Here is a 21,726-nt window from a genome sequence, read left to right on the forward strand (position 1 = left end):
TATAGGATATCATCAGTTACAAGTAAAATTCAAAATTATTTCATAAAAAAAAAAAAAAAAAAAAAATTACTTACATACTATTACAATCAATTAGATTAGATTTTTTAAAAAAGAAAAAACGAAAAACTTCTCTTAATTGGCAGGGATAAAAGAAGAAACAGTTATCCTTACAGCTTAGCACTGCTAAGCAGTGCTAAACCGTAAAGATTAACTGAATTTTTACTTTTACAATTGCTATTGTTTCTTACTAATTTTTAACAAATTTTTTTTTTTTTTTTTTTGATAATTATATGAAAGTATATATTTTCCAATAGAAATGAATTTACTGAATTTTAAAATTTCTTATTAAGTCTAGTATGAAGATATCTCTATATGTATATATATATATATATATGTCAATCAAAATAATATCTTCCTTTCTTTTTGCTCCTTCTCAAAATTGTTGTTATCTTTTCCCGTTTTATGCTTTCTTCAATTAGTTATTCAAAGCCGTTCCGTTTCCTTTGCGTCTTCTTCTTCTCTTCTTCTTTACAATTTTCGTAATATGCTTTATAAGTTTCAATACTTTATTTGTTTGCTTTTATTTATATCAATTTTTATGTACAAGTTTTTTATTGTTGTTCGTGTTCATAAATTTGGTTAACAATTTTCTGGAATGTCCATTAGGATCAAAATGATTGCTATGTTCGCTGGCTTCACGTTTTGTACGATTTTTTCCACTATGACCAGAAAATATATACTTATCTTGGTCATAGTTGTAATGGTCGTATGCATCAAAATAAGCCTCAGACATATTGATTGAAATTTTTTGTTATTAAAAAAAAAAAAAATTTGCAACTTTTTTACACTGTTTTCTTGTTTTTTTTTTTTTTTGTTCACTTTTTTTTCTCTCTCTCTTAAACGATTTGTTTAACTTAAACTTTTTCTGCAAAAGAAATTTCTTTCCTCGATTATTATTATTGTTGTTGTTGCAGATAAAACAATACCAGAATTGATTGTTTTAATATTTATTTATGCAAATATTTTTCTACTATCAGCAGACCTCGCAGTCCTCGTTACACTTTGTGTAAAATCGCAATCAAAAATTAAACTTGTTTGTTGGCAGACTCGGACTTTTATATACACAGGCAGCCATCATAAAAAGTGAGTGTTACAATAAACAAAAAGAGATTCGCTTAAGCTCTAATAAAATTTCCTTTGCTCTTATCATTCTCCCTCTCTCTTTCTCTCTCTCTCTTGAGATTTTAGTCTATAGATTTTCTGCGCGAAATGAAGATATGCTGAGTTAAGCTAAGTGTTGATAATTTAATTTAAAGTTTTCTATTTAAATGTAAGGAATATGTATAGGAACTTTTTAGAATTTTTTTTATCGCTTCATTTTATTCTCTGCGGTAAAATAAAAAGTTGAAGAAAAAACAGAAAGTTTTAAAAGTTTTTTCGTGGTTTTATTTTTTCAGACCTTAGGCATTAATAAATTTTTAGAAAAATTTGAATTCTAATAAAATGGAAGAGAAAAGATTGTAGTTGTGATTGTAGCCTTTTTTACGATTCGTAATTCTTTTCGTTTCGTAATTTATTGCAATTGAATTTTTCATATATTTTTTTACTTTTTATTCCCCGTTGTCCGCTTTCAAAGCTTGACAAGACATTTTATCGTCTTGAGTTCACCTATGATACATATAGTTTATAATAAAATACATATATATATCAAGTGCTTTAGCGATCTGTTGATTTCGACGAACTCAAACTATCAAAGCACATTCGGACAGCTTGACAGTTGATGAATCTCACTGTTTTTATACGTTTGCATGCGAAATTGCCATTGCGAACCTTTTAAACATCGCGATTTCATTGCTTGCCAAGCAAAAAAGAAGACTTATCTGTGGCGTACTGTACCTGGCGTTGGAAAGTGGATCTACTACGTCAATCTCAAGTGCAAAAGGCCATGGTTTAGTCCAGGAGAGGGAGGAGTCCATCCACATCGACCATGAAGCGGAATATTCACGGCCATAAAGTTTTGCTGTGCATACGATGGAATCAGCAAGGTGTAGTGCATTACGAACTATAAAAACCGAACGAAACTGTTGCTGCAAATGTCTACGGATGTCAATTGAGCAAGTTGAACGATATAATGTTGAAAACAAGCGGTTTGTAGACGCAAATCATCCTCTTGCATGATAACGCTCGGCCATACGTTGCACAAGTTTTCAAGGATACACTATTACAGCTCGAATGGAAAGTTTTGCCACACCCAACGTGCCACTTACTCAAATCGTTGCAGCATGGCTTGAGTGAGATACATTTTCGGAATTCTAAGAAGCGCGAATATGGTTCGATGATTGAATCGCTGCCAAACCAATAACGACATGGGATCGCTGTGTTGCCAAAAAGTTGTAAAAAAGTTGTACAAAATGATGGAAACTATTTTGATTGATGTATATTGTACTAATATTTCCCAATAAATGCTTTTTTCAAATGGAAAAATAATCAAAACATATGCAAACACCTAACATGTTAGGTGTGCCAATTTGGGAACCGATCTCCTCATATATGCTACTTATGTAAATAATGGCCTTTTAAGAGCTTCACAAGCAAAGGGAAATATTTAAGATGCAGGCTTGCTTAAAGCTTGGATTCGCAAAATAGAAACAGTACTATAAACAGCTAAATAATATATCTTATGGAACAAAAGCGTACTATTTTGAATTAAAGATAAACGTGCACAAAATTCGTTATGTACGTGTCCTTTATTTTATAATTAAAATTATCTCTATTGCGGTTGTGTTGTGGTTTTTATTTATATGCCTTTTTTTTTCTTATTTTATTTACGTCTGCATAGAAAAAAGTTAATGCGCATTTTTTTAAATTTGCTTTAATAATATATTTCTTAACGGTATTAAATTTTTCTTCTTTTTTTTTTTATAAAAACAAATAATTTATTATACCTAAAACAAAAGAAAGTAAAATAAACGGAAAATAAATGTACTCCAATTTCACCGTCTCTCTCTCTCTCTCTCTCTCTTTGTTTGCAAATTATACGCTCTCCTAAAATAAAATATCTCTTAATATGCAGCTTATTTGCTTTGTAACTTAAAAAAAAAAAGAAAAAAATATACCAAAACTAATCTCAGCAATTGTCTACATTTGCCATTCGTTTTGTCTTTTTTAACGACCAAGTGGGTGCTTAAATATTTTTCCTGTTTTGCTTAAGGTTCTGAAATGTTCTTTCGTTTGTTAAAGAGAGAAATTTCCTATTAATGCATATTACAATGCCATAAATGTTTGCCGTTTCAAATGGCTTATATTGTCTTAAGTTTTTTTTCCTTTTTTTTTTTGTTTTTTTAAATGCAAAAAAACAATATAATAAAAGTAGAACATATACGTATATACGTATGTGAATGCCAACAAGTTATTGAAATTCGTAATATTTATAATTTATTAAATAAATATTTATATATGTCTACTACATTTCTAGAAATTACACGTAAGCTAAAGCATTTTTAAAATTATTAGAAAAAGTGTGAAAAATCGTAGTAAGGTATCATAGTTAATTGGAAAGGAAGGAAAAGCAATTTCAACAATCAGTTTTTATATGGTGATTCAAATTTTATGACAAGATGAGGAAAATAGCAACGAAAGTTATTCTTCCTCTAATGCGAACTGTAGGAGAACAATTACTAATCATCATCAATCAATCGGCATTATATAGTCGGGCAAGGATGTCATTAACTTTGGTTTTATCTAATATAGGTCAATACTAAAGATTATACCTTGTTCCCAAGACGTTCACTGACGTTCTTCAAGCTTGGCAAATTAAATTTTCGTGCACCAAAGATCTTATTGTCTTTCATCTATTTTCATTAAAATTCCCCTCGTTTTTCTTTGCTTACTTATTTTCTAATTCTGCGGCATATTTAGTATCCAAAAGTCATTGTATAATAACAATGACAAGGCAGAAGGTTTTCTTTGCAGTTGCAGTGGATAAAGCCTGCCGATAATTGGAAAGATGAACGGTAACGTTCGCCTCTCTTTCTTGCAATTTGGAATCGTAAGATAAAAGGGACAGTTAAAGTACAACGATAACTGTTTTCATGATTTATAAAATGCGACAAAAGTGCCACAATCGCGAGAATTGATAATATTTCTTGCTTCTTCAAATAAATTCAATGACATATAATGAATATATTAAAATTGACCCATAAATATTATAACTGACAAATAGGATTAATCGATCTCTAGCAGACTATAAGCGTCAGATATTTTTCATGTGATAAACATTTCTTCGATAAAGCCACTGGTTGATCACGACCTCTAATGGATGAAGAGATACTCTTTATATAGATTGTTCAAAGCGAAATTGAAGACGAAATTTAATTAGTTAAGTCCCTCTTGCCAAACATTGGCTGCTAGCTGTCGCCTGATATGATTGTTCCTCAATCCACTTCAATCAATCGCGTTTGCTGCATTAATGCTTTGGAAACTGTCGCCAGCAGTGTGCACAAAGTGAAACAAATTCAAATGAATAGATTCTTCTGCGGGTCAGCAGCCATCCACCACTGTTAAGCTCCATGGTGTTTTGGCCTAAGCCATAGTGAAGTATTTCCTCCAGCTAGTGCACCCTGTTTGACAGGAAGTGGAAGCGAAGGCTATTTTTTTTTGTTTTTTATTTATTTCAAATTGATTACGAAAACAAATTCCAACAAAAAACTACAAGAAGTGCAAACAAGCCAAAACTTCAACTTAAGCTGATATTACTATAAATAATAATATACCAATATAAGAACTATCTAACTGTATAGCGCTCATTACATAGCGTAATTAAAAAATTCATTGTATATATTGGTTATATTTAATAATAGAATCAGCAAAATTTTCAAAGCGGCAGTAAAATGAGCGAGTCTCAAAGGAAAGTATCGTATCGTAAAGTCTGACACGGAATATTGATGTCGGCAATGCTTAATAGACAAAAAGAGAAAATCCAGCCCCGAATAAATGAAACAATAAAAATCATCCCAATATCATTATCATCAGGTTAAGTCTGTTTTCATAGGTCGAAAGAATGCTAGCGGCATCCCATTGCAGATCACGTAAATCCAAGAGAAGAAAAAACACATTTGCAAGCATACGGGTCATTCAACTCTTTAGCCCATCCCTTAATAAAACCCAAAACCGACTTAGCTTTCTTAACGGAAAACTCAATATGATGGCTAAGCTTGAGTCTGGAGTGAAATATCGCAACCAAATCTTTAAAGCAACTTACATTCTCCGGCACGTAATTGTTGATTGAATAGCAAGTAGACACTCGATATAACGATTGCTTGCAATCGCCTCTTCTGGAAGGCCCTGTTAGGTAATTATCTTCTTGCAGCAACATTTCTAATTAACCCGATATTTTTCCTGACTTGGGCTATCAAACAAACAAAAAAATACGATTAAAATTTAGGTTCGGCGAGGTGAATCTTTCACGGAATACTTTAAAAGGTAAAGAAATCTTTATACGTCTATCTTATTTACGTTTTTTTATTTTCTAAATTTTCAAGTTTATTGGCATTGCTTAGAACTGTTTCAACTTTAGGTGCAATAGTTTTTAATTTACGTTCCATTTTTGCTTTCGAATTCATTTTCTTTCTTGTCCTTTTCTTATATTTATCTTCGACTTTTTTAAGAGTTGTTCGTTTATCCGCTTTTGTTTCTTGATTATCTAAATTTGGTAAACTAAATTCGTCTAAATCTGTTTTACTTTCAAAGGCATTTTCCACTATTTCCGGTAACTCTAATTGTATGGCTTTTTCCGTATGCACTCTTTGCACATGTTCCTTCAATTTATCGGATCGATGACTGCTGAAGGAGCACAACTGACATTTATACTTTTTCATTTCATCTGCATTATGTTTGATGGCGTGGCGTTTTAAATTTTTACTTAAGCTAAATTTACAGCCACATATCTCGCAAACAAATGGACGTTCTTGCTTATGTGTTTCGATATGCAATTTAAGATTTTCTTTGCGATTAGTTTGGTGATGACAATCCGGGTAAGTACATTTGAAGAATTCGCCGGTATGACGTAATTTATGGGATTTCAATGCTTTCATATGTATGGTACTGTAACCGCAAACATCGCAAAGCATAAGCTTTTCATTATTATGCACAAGTAAATGTGTATTAAGACCCTGTTTCCATTTAAAACCCTTGTCACAGTGCGGACATTGATAAGGTGTTTCTTTCGAGTGTTTGGGTTGGTGCAATGTAAGGGCAGCACGTGTCATAAAACGCATTTCACATTCCAAGCAAAAGAAAGGTTTTTTCACATCGCTTCCGTGACGCCGAAGATGCGCATCATATTCACGCCAACCCAGAAAACCTACTTCACATAAAGAACAAGTTAAATGCGATGCTTCACAGCTACGCATATGGGAAATCATCTCATGAACACGATAGCATTTGAAATCGCAGGCAATGCAAAAATTGATTTTACTGTTGGCGGCAGAAGCACGAGAATTTTTTAGCTAGAATGGATAGAAGAATAAGAATAAGTGAATTCCTATTAAATTATATGGAAAAAATATACTAACTTTAAAATAAGTTTTCTTCTCCTCGAATATATTATCAGGCTTATTCTGCACTTGCTTTTTGTCGTTGCTTGTAATTAAATTCGTTGACTCCTCGGATGGTTTCACAGATAATATATCAGTTTCTGATGTTTTGCAAAAATCCTCCATTGAAATTTCAACAATTTGTTGCATTTGCTCTGGTATTTGAAATAATTTCAATATTTCACTGACTATTAAAATCTTAGCCAGCTGTTTAAAATGAGGTTCATGCTCTTTTACAATAGATACAACATCTTCATAGAAAAAGTCACCTATAGTTTGTAAACATTCTGAACAATTAAAATTTTTAATTGTCACTTTCAAAGGATTGTGTATGGAGAACTGTAGGGATTTCTGTAAGAAATGCGAGCCTCCTATAAAGCGACTTTGAGCAGCTACTACGCAAAAATGACCAAAAATCGAATCACCGCTTTCTAGTTCAAGAATTAAATCGCAGAATTGTCCCTGTCGTCGCTGGTCATTCAAATAATTTGTTACTTTGGAGTGAAGAGGCTGATGCAAAGTGGGTGCTACGACGTTGCCTTGGGTTTTTAACATGATATTCAATTTTGCTTTTTATAATAGTTAGTTGACCTTCCAGCACTTTGATTTGTTTAATAGTCGAAACTTGACTTAATTTTCTTTCTTATTAAAAGTAAATAGTAATCAGCTGTTCTCAGCTCTTTTTAGATCATTCACAATAGTCGCAGTAAAGAGTGCTACTGTGTTTTTTTCAATTATTATGTTTTAACGGCTGTTTAGAATTTCTCATTCACTTCTTGTTGTAAACTAAGAAAAATTTTTCCAATTCTCGACCAGTAGTGTGAATCAAATTAGGAACCAACACTTAAATCAAGTCCTCGTCTTATGCGACTATTGTAAAGTGTTCAAGTAAATTTTTTCATTCTCATTTTGTAATTTACAATTAATAGAAATAGATAAATAAATAAAAACTAAATCTAAAAATTAAGGCAATTTCCTTTATTGTTTGTTTTGTACGGTACAGTTTTGTTTACTCTCTTTACAATTGAAATAATTATTGCAAAAATGTAATTTCAATTTAGTTTTTTGTTAGTCCTCTTTTTATTCCATTCTAAGGCTAAATCTACTAAAGTTGTACCGCGATAAAAATCGACAGCTACTATATTTGCATTAGCTCCCAAATAATCGCGATAAAGCCGACTAATTCGCCAGTTAACTCTATCAGCCATTTTACGTAGACCACCGTACTTGTTGACAATCACTCCCCAAGCTTGAGGTGTTAATTCAGCCATATCGGCTACGGGGCGACTGGAAAGGCGTCTGCAATAGCAACCAGATTTTTTTATTATACAAATATCTAAAGGGGTTTATTTTAAAAACTTACGCAACATCAAATGAATTGATAAATTTTAAAAAGTTCTCCAATTCCTGCCAAGTTTGCACGTTACCCCAACGCTGTTCCACCGATCCGAATAACAAATGGGGATATTGCATTACTATTGAGGCTTTATCGTAGGCTAATATAACATTTTGTTTTCTATGCCAAATATCATTGAGTGAGGCACGCCAGGTAGCCGAAGGATGAACTACAAAATCACCAAAATGTTCTTTGAGGTATTCTACCAATATATGATGGACTGTTAGATTGCGTCCAAAACCTTGAAAAAATGCAAAATTTTTAATGTAAGCTTTCAGCCGCTTTCTCTCGCCTGATCTTACCAATTGGAAATTCCTTGATACCAAATATAACGATTTCATTTGTTTCCTGCACAAAATCCTTAACTTGATTAATGACATCGATTAACGGCATTTGTCGGGTTATACCGTGATTAATGTAGAACGTATGAATTAAATTGCGATAATAACCTATCCGTATGTCCAAATATCGTATGCCATGCATTAATTGACTATGCACATCTTCATCCTGAGCCAAAGCATATTTGGTGACAACTGTTTCCTTAATTAACGGATCGAAATTGATGCGATACGATCCCGAATCATGTGTGCCCGGTACGAAAAGATCTCGTATACGTAATCCGCCTATATATGAACGCAAATCGTTCATCCATGTGGGATAGGCACGTAAACAGGCAGTTTTTAAAATTTGACCATCTGCTGTAATATAACTGGCCCAATAGCCATAACATGAAGTACGAATTGTAACGTTTCGAAGTAGCCCACGATCAAAGTACACGCCCGTAGTAAACCATTGTTTCGCTGCTGCCGGCTTTAAAGCGAACAGAATGGGATTGAGACCTTTATTTGAAATCCAATACGTATCCCTCTCAATCAAAGATAATCCTTTTCTCGTTGTCTCGGAACTGTTTTCAATTTCATAACCGCTACCTTCTATGGCATCCTCAAATGTATTTTCTTTTATATTTTTCTCATTTCGCTTTGGGAAAATTTGTATATCTATGCTTTCGAAGCTAATCGGCTCGTTGGCTGTTAACATGATCCATTCATCTTCCCGGGCGGGAGCGTTTTCCCAAGAGACCTCTAGAAAGCGTTTTTCTGCACTTACTGTTAGCCATAGATTCAAATTTAAGGCATCTTCTAATGACGATGAGGAGGATGTCAAATTGCTCCAAGTTTCAATTGAAGTCGGTAACAAAAATAGAAAGAATATATATGTAACTGCAGGAATTTGCCGAAAAAGTATTAACATTTTTGTAATTTTGTTTTTATTGGATTTTTCCGAAAAATTTAATTTAGTGTTGTTTTTTTTTTTTACATTTATGCTTTACTTTTTCCTTAATGTTATTTATTTTTGTTTTGAAACATTTAAGTAATATACGCTTTAGGAATATTTACCTAAAATCTATGCTTAAACGAATACTTTCGACTACGCATGTGAGTGAGCGATGTCGCTTAAACTGATATCGAGATTCTGGAAATACTTTCAATTGCTAGTTAACGCGGTTAATAAGTTCGCTTCACTTTTATTAATTTTGAATAGTTAAAGAAATTAATTGTTTAATAGTTTTTAAATTCATTTTTAAATTATATAAAAAAATATATTTTTTTGTTTTTTCTTAAACATTATTTAACTTTCTGAAATATTGAGCACCCTTGGACCATAATAAATTGGTTGTTAATCAACAAGTTTGTGGGCCGGAAACAGCGTCCAATTCGCACAAAGGACTTTAAAATGTTTACATATTTGGTAACAGAATAAAAGCAAGTTTTTCAGTTGCTTTAAATTTATTTATTGATTTCTTTTTTTTTTACTTTGTAATTATCATTCTCTGCTTATCTCCGCTATTCGCAACAACGTTAATGTTTAAAATTCACACTGCAACTGAAAAGATTTTATGATTGATAATATAATTGTTTTTTTTTTTTACAACGATCATATACATATGTGTGCATGTATGTATATTGATGAATACATGAATTGAAAAATGTTCTTTATCTGCCCTGAATCGGATCCGCTGATTGTAATTTCATTGTGTAAAATCACATATATGTTTGCAAGCACCGCATGCACAGTGTTCTCTTTCGCATCGTAACGAACGGAATAGTTGTGGCAAAGCTTTAATGTTTACAAAAACGTGGGAAAGCTTTTTTTTTTGAAGAAAAATTTATATAAAAATTTTGTAAAAAAAATGAGATTTTTGAATGGTTAAGATGTGGCTAGAGATCTTTTTGCTTGTTTTTTGGAAACAATTAAAGCAGATACCTTAGGTTTGCGGTTAAAGAATCTAAATTGAGTTTACAGATTGACTTTATTATACGGCGGTTCCAAAATACGAAAACTTAAAACTTGAAAGAAGATTGAACACTCCAAAGAAGATATTAGAACCTCGAGAGTAAATTGGATACAAAAAATATATTCTGCAAATATATATATATATATATATATTTCAATCCATTAAAATATTGTTTACTCTTTTCTCTAGGAGTTTGGCACAACGCATTATCCTATCCGATATCAAAGACACCCTGAAGCTGCAAACCTAAATCACTGTAGTTTTTATCTCGATGAAGTGCAACGCCTTCTAATCGACTACTTGCCCCAATCATAACCTACTCCTTTAGAATTGTTCTCTTGGGGAGGGGGGATTACGGTTTGGAATTCTACCTTGTGCTAATGCTCGAATTTAGTCTTTGCCAGCATCTAAGCAGAGAATTTACCGATTCAACCTTTTCGCCTTTTTTTGTTTGACATCGTCATAAGCAACACTTTTTTTTTTGTCGCCAAAAGTTAAGCTTCTTCGAAAATGGCTCACTTTACTTGCAATTGAAGACCAAATCGCTGGCTGGCATTAAGTTTATTAAATTATTTATACATGCAGTGACTGTGATATATGAAATAAGTGATTTTAAAGAAGCGCCTAAACTATATTATGTTCTTTATGTTGCCAGCACTACTGGTGCATGTAATTTGAGAGTAATCTCTTTGTAAGCTGGTTAAAGCTTTTGTTAACCAAACTTTTGAGTTAAATACGATTCAGTGCAATAGGAAAATCGATTGAATCAAATCATCATTGTTCTTCGTATTCGTTAGTAAAATGAATATCGCCCTACAGCAAATATAACTGATACACAGGAGATTTAAAGAAGCTCAAGGTGATAACGAATTGTTCTTTTTCTCTTAACTTAAAGACGAACATATCTTGAAGTTCTTTCATCAGTTTTTATCTGACATTTTAAGCGCAAAAGCATTCGAAGAGCGTTTGCTTTCGAAAAAGTCAAAATTTTGACCTTTATTTCCAAAAGGCTTTTGTCAGTGCTATCGAACACATATCTTACTTACCTAGTCCGGCTTAAAATAAAGTTTTTCTGTTTCCGAAAATACAAATTACATTGTGAAGTGAATACATTTCTAATCAAATAAACTCAAGGGGTACAACAAATAGACCGGAGAATGGATCAAAGAACGGTTTATCCGCATGAGTAACCGAGTAGAGAAGAATTGCGACTGCCAAGTCAGTGTTTGCGAATTCAAATTTCGGTATGGTAGGTTTGCTTTGATCGTAGCTATAGCGAATGCTCAGTCGGGTGAAGACATAATGCTTATCGATTGGACAATAGGCTGTGGCCACCACCATCTCCCTATTTCTTTCTCTTTTCATGTTTCTTCCTATCATCTTATACGAATAGGGGACATATCTGTAGTCATGTTAAAAAAAAAAAAAAACTTAAAAAATAAGTCAGAGATCAACCTATACAAAAATCTTCCTTATATGATCCATAAAAGTAGCATTGACTTTACGGAATATTCTGCGTTCAAAATAATAGAAAATATTACTTGGGTATACATCCACTAGGTTGCGGCCACCATCTATCTATCATTTCTTTCTTTCTTTCTTTCTCTTTCCACTTTTATAGCAGTATGACTATCAATCGAAGGCATCTATCTATTTTAAAGATAATAAAAGAGAATTTTTTTGTGAATATCTTGTATACTTTTATTAAACAATTACGGATACTTTTTGCACAAAATGCAATTATCTTGATATAGCGTAATTCAGTGACTAATTAAGTAAGCTCTTTAAAAATTACTTTCCAAAATTTAAAATGCATGAAAGTATACATAAGTTGTTAAGATAATCGATTCATAAAAATTTTTACACGTTTGGTCCTTTGCGAGTGTATTCAAGTTTTACTTTTATTTATTATTATTTGTATTGTTTTGCCTTCTTTATGTAATTTCCCTAAACATTTGTTATTTTATTAAATGCGTTATCTTTTTATATACAGTGTAATACATAAATGCGAACTGTGTTTACCTTAATCTAGAGTGATCTCACTGTGTAAATATGCAGCGAAAATGATCAAAAGTTATTCTAAATCGTAAAATTTTTATATTTAATCTGTTGACCTTTCAATACTTTCTATTATTGTTGTATTGAAGAGAGCGCGACATAAATTTACCATCTTGTCCGAGAGGTGTCCATAACATCGCGGTTTATTGCGCCATGCTATGCATACGTAATAGAAAGGTATACCAGCCAAGGTTATTGTTAAGCCAATCAAGAGGTTAAGTGGTTCCGATAAACTAGGCATTAATACCAAGATTATACAACATATAATAAAAATAACCGGTAAAGCGGTATGCACACGTATCGGACGTGGTATGTTAGGTCTAGAAAATGAATTTACAAAGAAATTTTATAGTTGAATAAATCGTTATGTAATTACATAGGAAAATCAATTTACTTTGTTTTTCTTAGCCGCAGCATGCCAGCTACGCTGGCCACCACAGAAAGCCATAAAACGCAACTGAAATAGTTGATCAGTTTGTAGACGTCAGCCGTTAATAGCATCACCAAAGACATGATACACTGAAAATAAACGACACCAATTGGAATTTATTTTATACATTGACGTAACGAATAGTTTTAGAATTTTTTTTACCGAAAATATAAGTGCAGGTATCGGTGTCTGCTGTTCGATATGAAAAAGTTGAAAGAATTTCGGCAGATGACCCTCTTGAGCGCCGGTAGCAAATAATCGCGCCGATGTGAAGAGAACACCGTTTACACCGCCAAATGTACTCAAAGCAACAAATATCGGTACCATGAAAGCGAACGAACCGAACATTCGATTACCGAACGTTACGGCCACCGCTAATGAGCTTAACATTTCCGTTTTTGTGACAACAGCAAAGTAGGCTAAGTTAACTAACACGTAAATACCAGTAACTACAGGCATTGCTATCCAAATGGCTCGTGGCAGATTTCTACGTATAAGAAATTATTAAATAAAAATAATGAGAGATATTCGCACCTATGGGCATGGATCAAAATTCACGATTTACTCATGTGTACTTATACACGATATTATTGGCGTAATATAATTTATTCAGGAAATTATGGAATTATAGATGTTTCGTTCGAACCTTATGTGATTTGATTCAAAATCAATAGAATAGAAACTCATAATCAACTTAGGGCAAATTTTTAACCACCCAAGTAAAAGATTTCTTTAGATGTGCGCTTGTCGAGCGATCGGAGCATTTTTTGAGCTGACCTTTCACCAAGCCTTTACAGCTTGTAAGTCTGCGATCCTGCGTTCTCCTCTAAGCATTTCATTTTCAAATTATTCCTGCTGGGCGACAGCGGAGTAGTCTAGCCTATGACGTCTCGTTCTAAACGGATGGATAAGTCCAATGTAGTTCCATTCTTTAGCGGTGGACATTAAAAGGTGTATGCTTAGATCTTGAAAATTTTTATATGCGTCAAGAGTAATTACATACATACGAATCGAATGCGGTGTTTGTCTAAACTGCCCGCTGTGTAGAAACCAAGTTATAAGAATCAGGAAGATCTACAGTTCGATGCAGAAATGTCAAGTTTTGTCAGACAATGTAAAACAATAAGCACAACCTTTTGCCTAAAGGCTGGCCTTAGTACCTCGAAAAGGTTTTGTTAATCGTAGCAGCTAATATTTAATATTAGTAAACATTCCATGAACTGTTGGAATTTTCGTAGTCAAGGCAAGGAATTTATGATATTTGTCAAACGGTTGATGAGCAACAGGGAAACGAAAGTCTTGTAGACGGGATGTAAGGTCAGACGTTTTCCAGTGCTTGCTTACTACGATAATTTTTGTTCTTTCTTTTACCGTTAGCTCATTATGCGCTGTGTAGACTAATAAGAATAATTTTTCGGACAGAAACACAACACAAATTCGCATAGTGGTACGGTAGCGCGGAAGATGGGGGAATTTCTTTTTCAGGAATCATGGACTTGGCCTACGTTGAAAATCGTTCTAAGAATCTTAACTTTGACTAAAGTGATTTTATAGAATTTTCTGCTAGACTTGTGAGGTTTTACTTCCTTCATTTCCGCGTTGATATCGTGAGTGTAATAGATGTGCGTGTGTATGAGCTTTCTTTAACTTGTTAATGGATTTCGGTCCCATGTGTTCGCGATAGGATGTGTGGTTTTCTTTCAAAACGTCGTATGTCTTCTTTGATTGTTCTCTGTATTCGAGATGTATTTGTATAATAAACAAAAAAGCAAAGAAAGAAGAAAGAAAGTAAAACCATAAAGTTGTGAGCATATGTACTTTAAACATGTGTGTATCTGTGGGAAGCTGGATTACTTATCCGATAAGGAAGTTAACTGAAGATTTCTCTTCATGCATGGTCAGATTTCTTACGAAAGTGAATAAAATATAGCGATGTTTCATGTAAAAGAAACTTCACGCCGACGTCGACCCATATTTTTTTTGCCACTCCTACAAAAGTTTTCTTAGTCTGCACTATCTGTGGTGCAGGATAAATAACATCCAGAAGGGGTTAAGATAGACGCGTTGATTGGTTCAAAATAATTTTCTGAATCGATTCAAGTATGTATTTCTGTCTGATGTCTGCCCAGAAGCTTTTATGTTCAACCTACTGGTGGGAAATTCTTCAGATATTTAAATATTGACCTGTTTTGAGCAATGAATGATGGTTTGCTTGGACCATTTTTGCAATTACTCACTGTATAACTCCTTACTTCCAAACAGTTGTCATATGAAAAAATCCCTCTACGAGAGCCGTTCAGTAAAAGTACTAAAGTCATACCAAAAATTTGAATCGCATGAGCTGATTTTCTGTATCTCCTGCTGATTTAAAAAATATTGACTCTAATAACTACGATCGCGTAGTTAGTGACCCTCCATGCTCGTGTCAATCAGATCAATTAAAGAAACGTAATTTGAAATGTTCAAGAATCATTCTAATGCCTGCTGATCCCTTATTACAAAAAAGTAAAGTTTAAAAATAAAAATCCATAGTTTAGTATATTATATCCAAGCGATGTAGTAAAGTGAATTGAAATTAATACCATAAGAGTTCCTACAGCTAACTCGGGAATTTTCTGCAATTCGTAGTCGATCTAGGTAAGGAAGGAGTTGGATAGACTAATAACTAAGAAAAATTTCACTCACTTTATTAAAATCTCAATTTCAATTACATTAATGCATTTTCTTGTTAAGATAAGGATGAAGTAACAAACTAAGTCTCCTTTAAAGTTTTTGATATCAATTACATCAATTAAATGAAGCGTTGTATAAGCATACGTTTCACTGTGATTGACCTTAATTTTTATACCATGACGTAGCAAAAAAAAAAAAAAAAAAAAATTCTCTTTCAATTTTATCTTTCTTCTACTCACAATCAACAAGTGTTTGTGCACGAAATGTTCTTTACACAGTCACACACACACACACACGCTAGAGCATTATAATGGCTGCTTGTTGCAGAAAATCCTTGAGATCTAACAAGTCGACTTCGTCCTTCTAACAATGAAACCACTTAAATACATTGAAAAGTGTTTAACAGACAAGATAGATAGATAACTTGTAACAAGTTCGAATATATTACAAAACAAAATTATAAATGTATATATATACATATATATATATGTATAATATATAAAATATGCGCTTTTAAAGAAATTGCTTTAATTTATATGATATTAAACTTACCTATAAGGATCTTGTAACTCTTCCGTAACGAAGTTTAAATAATTCCATCCACCAAAAGCGAATAGACCCGAGTAGAATGCAAATCCAATATTAGTCAGACTATAATTTCCCTCCCAGAGATTATCGAAACTATTTGCTTCGCCAATAATCATTTGATAAATGCCCGCCATAATGATTAAAATTAAAGCCAATATTTTACCGGCTGTAAATACATCTTGAACTTTCATCGACCATTTCACCGATAAACAATTAACAGCTGTTAGGAAACCTATACGAAACAAGACCCAACTTATTGTTAAAAAAAAAAAAAAAAAAAAACAAACCCAAAAACCGCATTAAAATTTAAGAAAAAGTAAAATGCTCTTACATAAACAACCAGCCGCTAATAGTTTAACAGCATTTTCTGGCGGCTCACACTCTTCAAAAAATGGTTTTGCCGCATACTGAGCAAAAGTCAAAGCCACAATAGTCTGAAAGTTTGAAAGCAAAAAAAAAAAAGAAAGAAAAAAAAAAAATGTGTATGTATGAATGTTTTATGTACATTTTATCGTTTCTCTTAAACTCGCTTTTAATTGATTCTTGTCACCTGAGTTGTTGGTCTTATTATTAGCAAAGCAATCCATAAGCGTAAAAATCCGACTAAAGGTCCAAATGCTATCAATAAATAAGCGTAATCACCACCAGAACGTGTTATACTGGTACCCAATTCCGCATAACACAAAGCACCAACAGTTGAAAGTAAACCACAAGCAGCCCATATTAACAATGAACTACCAACGGATCTATAAGAATTTATTAAATCATTTATTTATTATGAAATTGTCAAAAATTTTCACAACATTTTTCTTGTTTTTCTTTAATAGACTAACTGCAGGCTTATGCAGACTTGATTGCACAGTCATTAATAAACAAAATTTACAGTTAGTCAACGCGTTAATTGCATATGTCTGTCCGAAATGCTTAAATTGTTTATGATAAAAAAAAAAAAAGGTTTTTTTATGAAAAATCTTTAATTTGATTTTTTTCGCATGCATTGTGTGTGTGTAGTTTGACCAAAGAGCTGATGAAATTTTAAGATTAATTACACAGTGCTTGCAGAGACGTATTATCGAATGGGGTTCAGAAAAATTGCCCATCAACATATTGTAAAGAGGAGGACCGATTGACTGACTGACAAGATGAGGTTTTTTTTTCTATTTTACCATCAATCACTGAAGGGATGACGCCTACACGTTGAACAGGATAATGATTAGAAAGAAGTAAGGAGAGACGTACAAGGGGTAACTGCGGTCTGTTATCCCTTTACTGACATTGTGAAGCATGCACGAAAGCAAGAAGAATGACAAATCCTTGTTGGTCATTATGTTGGTGGGAGTACGATATCGGCTATGATAAAAATAAATTGAATAGTTAAGGGTTTGAGAAGGGAGAAGAACTCGAAGAAGTGTCACAAGTTGTTAATCTATACCTATTCACACTTCTCTGATTAGATTTGTGTACAAGTGAATAAAATCTCATCTCTCTCTCTAATTTTTTATAACATAAACGGAACATAAACTTGACTAATGAATGGATGGACTAAGGTCTTTTCAGTTTTGTGACCCAATTACTAGCACAATCGTTATACGACACTATCACATTTAACAAATTCGCGTAGAAGGAAGATTGAAGTTAGATGACCGAATAAAAAAGTAAATGATTCAAGTTCCTCAAAATCTAATTGAAGCAATTTCTAACCAAAATACCTCTTGATAATTGTAATGATTTGCTTTAGAAGTCCTTTGACTACCATATAGTGAGTTTTAACTTTCAATAATTGGCTTCAGTAAACATGGCATTCTAAGGGCCAATATGTACTTGTACGTGCATTTTATCCGTGCCGCGACCTAAAAGACCTATTGCACTTGTCCACGCCTGTAATCTTTCCGCCACCTTTTTACATTCGAAGTGCCATACGGTATTCGGCGTAAAGAAACTTTTTGCACATCCCAGATATCTACAGATCGGTCGGCATTCGCGCCGAACATGAGATGAGATGAGTTTTCATCGCCCCTTCACAGAATCTACATCAGAGATACGTGGACTTTGCAGCTAATACGTGAGGGAGATTTGACTTAATGCGGTGAGCATAAATGTGATGCTCGTTAGTTTAATTACTTCATTTACATTTTGTACGCCTCTGGGTGCTTGAGTAGCGACTATAATGTAATATATGTGTGCATATATTGGATTACCATTCAATAACTTCCTAAGTGTTTTATTGGCTTCATTGGTGTAAATTAATAGATATATTTGTAACAAATAGTCGAAGATTTTTATGCATGACATGAATGGCTAATGATTTATTGAGATGAAGCAATGAAAAAAAAAAAAACAAGAAAAAAAAATTCGGAGACTCTGGAAAGTTTCAAAGTTCAATTATATTTCGAATCGAAATTATATTTACATTAATTCTCTAAAGAACTTTTCGAATCAAAAAGAATTTTTTTTTTTTTCGCATAGAAGCTAAACCTAATGAGTACAGCAGCCAAAAAAATTGTATAAAACTATTCAGGAGACGTACAAGGGGAGATGAATTCCTTTTTTTTTTATACATTTATATATACAAGATTATATATATATTATATTTCCAGCACTTGTATGAATATATGGAAAGAATTAATATCAAATTTTACAAAATCGTACCGCTTTTTTGTAGTAATGTCAGCAGTAACCTATAAGCAGTGAGAGAAGCGAACAGTTAAGTGAAGATCGTCTCTTATTTGACTTGTATTTATTTAAAAATTTAAGATTTGAATTTAGTTCTTTGACGTAAATTCGGTGTTTAATAAATATAGCCTTATATAGTTGATAACCTTATAACTTCAATGTGAGCAAAAAAGAATTATTTTGTCAAAGTCCACATAAAAGTATTCGTGCGCGAGAGAGTCGGCATTGAGAGTCGGATAATTGAGAGTTCATTTTCTTTGCTTCTGTAGTGCACTTGTCCAGTTGCATATTGATTATAACTCCAAACTTGTTGCCGTCGTCGTCGTCGTCGTCGTCGTCGTATAGCCACAAGGGACTTCGGGTTTAATCGATAAAACGAAAAGTATATTAGATAAAATCACTTAAATTTAAATTATTTTCTAATTTTTAGCAAATTGTCTAGCGAGCAAATACGCTATAATGGACGAGTAGCTATAGTGGCTGGTGATGGTGCCGTCTTTGGATGTGAATATGCCTTGCTTTTAGCTGAACGGGAGGCTAAAGTTTTTGTCAATGACTCGGGTGGCACAAACAGCAATGAAAGTGCCTCCACACGTGCAGCGAATTTTGTCGTGAACGAAATCAAATTAACAGGCGAAATAGCTGTAGCCGATCATAATTCGATGGTCGATAGGGCTAAGATTGTTGAAACGGCAATTAAGAATTTTGGTTGTGTAGATATAGCTACTAACAATGCCGGCATTTCGCGCGATCGTAGCATTCCAAAAATCTCAGAACGAGACTGGGATTTCGTACACCACGTCCGTTTGAAAGGTACCTTCAAAGACACCCTAGCCGCTTGGCTTCATATGAAGAAGCAAAACTATGGACGCATTTTTATAACATCTTCTGATTCGGGCATGTATGGTAATTTCGGTCAAGCCAGCTGCTCGGCTCCAAAAATGGTTTTGATACGTTCGGTTAATACGGTAGCCATCGAAGAGGAGAAATATAATATACACTGCAATGTTATTATACACCCAGCTGCTAATCGTCTAATACAAGATATTTTGATTATTTAAAGCCTCAACTGATCGCATCCGTAGTGGCTTACTTGTGCCACGAATCATGCAAAGATAATGGGAATGCCTTCGCGAGTCATGCTTTCGAGACGAAATAACCACCGATCAATTTTCAATTTTGCAAGCCCCTGACCGGCTTAATCTAAACCAGTCATAAACGCAAGGAGACAAATTCGCAATCGCCATATGTTTCCCGTGCAAGTTAAGGATGACTTCCTGAATTGCTTTTGCTCGAGATGGAAGGACGTGCGCGAAATTGCATTATATTCAAGCCTACATTTTTTGCACTAAATCTCGCGAATCACTTTCTAACTGCTCTATGATTTGGTGAACTTTCACTCGTAGTCAGCTCAATCATTTCCGTAGTTTTAGTTGCCTTTTTTCCCCGCCTAATGCAGTTAGGAGCAGAAAACAACACAATGCCGTAACTGACATTCATCTCTTTACACTTTGACCTACACTAAGCGACAACATTTTTTTAGTTAAATTGTTGTGCTCCGGTCCTGATCGTCTTTATGGTTATACATACTCGATCGTTTGATTGTTACAACGATTCCTTGCGGTGGTGGGCAGGAACGTTTTAAACTTAAACTAGCGATAACGCCTTACAAGACACTAAAAAAAGGGGTATAACATTTAGCATAAAACCAAGCATTACACTGTGTTGCCATTTGATAAAAGACCAAAAAAAAAAAAGAAGAAATTTGATGGTCTAAAATGTAGATGAGGGTGGATTGAAACAAGCATTTGTTTAATAAAGGAAGTCAGCTCTTTGAGTAACTCTTCATCCCCTACTAGCAAAATAGATTTAAAGTCCAGGAAGGATAAAAAAAAGTTGAAAATATTTGAAGATTAAATGATCAGCAGATTCCCTTAAGTTGCATGTGTCGCAAAAATCACTAGATGCCGATGCAGATGCAGACCCAATCATGGTCACGGCTGAACTGATTCGGAAAAGCTAGTCAGCTAACTAGGCCAGCAAACTAAACGAACATAGTGTTAGATTAGGAAAGCTCCGCAAAACATTGTTTGTGTAGTAGTATCGCGGAATTCCAAATAAGAATATTTATGTATGTCCTTGAAAAGTATATTCGCTTTAAATAAATTTTAAATCATTCGCACCAATACAAATATAATTAATTTTTATTTTTTCTTTTTTAATTAATGATCCGTAATAAAATTTACTTACCCTGTGTAAAAAAAAACTCCAGTAGGCGCAATAAATATACCTGAACCTATAAGGCAATAATAATAATAATAAATGTTATAATAATTTTTTTCGATTTCTTTTCTTTTCTTCCACATTTGAGGAAGTACTGTTACTATTACCTATAATAGTACCGACAATAATCGCGACTCCATTCATTAAGGTCAGTTTACGTTTAAGTACAATTTTATCTTCCACCTTTACAGCATCGTTTCGTGTTAAGCTATTATCGCCGTTTAGTTCAAATAAAGATGACTTATGATCACCATTTGTCGATGCCTTAGTTTTTGGCAATTCTGCCAAACTTGTTGTCACCTTATCGCCGTAACGTTCGGGCATTATTAATTTAATTGCAACTGATAAAACTAATGTTCTAATGTTAGAATCTTTCACAAAACTTTCAAGATATATATATGTGTGTGTCTGTGCCTGTGTGCCTGTATGTATATATATATGGCTTTTAAATTAAAATATCTATATATATATTTTATCCATTAATTGTATATTTTTCATTTCTAGATTATATGCATTTTTAATAAGAATTTATTGCTGTTAGTAGTAGTACCAGAGTACAAGAGTCGCGCGTGAATAAATTTCTTGTATAAATCAGCTTAAACGTTACGCTCATCTATACGTACCGTCGAGTGTTGAATTTATTACTAAACGAAACCCGTATTAAAAATTTTGTTATAACCATTTGGTAATTTATTCAATTATTTCGAGGATTTTCTCTACATTTGTGTAGCGTACA

The 21,726-nt window shown here is 33.4% G+C and overlaps 5 protein-coding genes across 5 annotated transcripts; 1 reads left to right on the forward strand and 4 right to left on the reverse strand.

Moving 5' to 3' along the window:
* Positions 1-463: 463 nt before the first annotated feature.
* Positions 464-871, reverse strand: LOC119633715 (nuclear protein 1). The gene has a single exon (XM_038027408.1). The coding sequence runs from the start codon at positions 791-793 to the stop codon at positions 590-592; it is 204 nt and encodes a 67-aa protein (XP_037883336.1). The 5' UTR covers positions 794-871; the 3' UTR covers positions 464-589.
* Positions 872-5,510: 4,639 nt separating this feature from the next.
* On the reverse strand, positions 5,511-7,235 carry LOC119632898 (zinc finger protein 226). The gene is made up of 2 exons (XM_038026054.1): positions 6,573-7,235; positions 5,511-6,506 (listed from the first exon to the last, which is right to left on the reverse strand). The coding sequence occupies exons 1-2, from the start codon at positions 7,146-7,148 to the stop codon at positions 5,511-5,513; spliced, it is 1,572 nt and encodes a 523-aa protein (XP_037881982.1). The 5' UTR covers positions 7,149-7,235.
* Positions 7,236-7,577: 342 nt separating this feature from the next.
* On the reverse strand, positions 7,578-9,869 carry LOC119633410 (PI-PLC X domain-containing protein 1). Its single transcript, XM_038026954.1, has 3 exons — positions 8,292-9,869; positions 7,957-8,230; positions 7,578-7,892 (listed from the first exon to the last, which is right to left on the reverse strand). The coding sequence occupies exons 1-3, from the start codon at positions 9,238-9,240 to the stop codon at positions 7,646-7,648; spliced, it is 1,470 nt and encodes a 489-aa protein (XP_037882882.1). The 5' UTR covers positions 9,241-9,869; the 3' UTR covers positions 7,578-7,645.
* A 2,345-nt stretch (positions 9,870-12,214) lies between these two features.
* Positions 12,215-21,324, reverse strand: LOC119634008 (Y+L amino acid transporter 2). The gene is made up of 8 exons (XM_038027909.1): positions 21,098-21,324; positions 20,958-21,003; positions 16,585-16,780; positions 16,366-16,468; positions 15,999-16,266; positions 12,936-13,260; positions 12,738-12,862; positions 12,215-12,663 (listed from the first exon to the last, which is right to left on the reverse strand). The coding sequence occupies exons 1-8, from the start codon at positions 21,312-21,314 to the stop codon at positions 12,387-12,389; spliced, it is 1,557 nt and encodes a 518-aa protein (XP_037883837.1). The 5' UTR covers positions 21,315-21,324; the 3' UTR covers positions 12,215-12,386.
* On the forward strand, positions 18,700-20,202 carry LOC119634009 (peroxisomal multifunctional enzyme type 2-like). The gene has a single exon (XM_038027910.1). It carries the CDS (start codon positions 19,370-19,372, stop codon positions 19,766-19,768), a length of 399 nt encoding a protein of 132 aa, XP_037883838.1. The 5' UTR covers positions 18,700-19,369; the 3' UTR covers positions 19,769-20,202.
* Positions 21,325-21,726: the final 402 nt, after the last annotated feature.

This window comes from Glossina fuscipes, unplaced genomic scaffold (assembly GCF_014805625.2).
Source record: "Glossina fuscipes isolate IAEA_lab_2018 unplaced genomic scaffold, Yale_Gfus_2 2, whole genome shotgun sequence".
Lineage (NCBI taxonomy): Eukaryota > Metazoa > Arthropoda > Insecta > Diptera > Glossinidae > Glossina > Glossina fuscipes.

Bases quoted from the DNA above. Each gene is read 5' to 3' on its own strand.
- LOC119633715 (XM_038027408.1), bottom strand. From the start codon at position 793: ATGTCTGAGGCTTATTTTGATGCATACGACCATTACAACTATGACCAA.
- LOC119632898 (XM_038026054.1), bottom strand. From the start codon at position 7,148: ATGTTAAAAACCCAAGGCAACGTCGTAGCACCCACTTTGCATCAGCCT. The intron at 6,507-6,572 runs GTTAGTATATTT...TATCCATTCTAG, and splicing joins AGAAGAAAACTTATTTTAAA to CTAAAAAATTCTCGTGCTTC.
- LOC119633410 (XM_038026954.1), bottom strand. From the start codon at position 9,240: ATGTTAATACTTTTTCGGCAAATTCCTGCAGTTACATATATATTCTTT. The intron at 8,231-8,291 runs GTAAGATCAGGC...CATTTTTTCAAG, and splicing joins TATCAAGGAATTTCCAATTG to GTTTTGGACGCAATCTAACA. The intron at 7,893-7,956 runs GTAAGTTTTTAA...TTGCTATTGCAG, and splicing joins ATCAATTCATTTGATGTTGC to ACGCCTTTCCAGTCGCCCCG.
- LOC119634009 (XM_038027910.1), top strand. From the start codon at position 19,370: ATGGTCGATAGGGCTAAGATTGTTGAAACGGCAATTAAGAATTTTGGT.
- LOC119634008 (XM_038027909.1), bottom strand. From the start codon at position 21,314: ATGCCCGAACGTTACGGCGATAAGGTGACAACAAGTTTGGCAGAATTG. The intron at 16,267-16,365 runs GTAAGAGCATTT...TGTTTCGTATAG, and splicing joins ATTAGCGGCTGGTTGTTTAT to GTTTCCTAACAGCTGTTAAT. The intron at 12,863-12,935 runs GTAAAAAAAATT...GTTTATTTTCAG, and splicing joins TACCTGCACTTATATTTTCG to TGTATCATGTCTTTGGTGAT.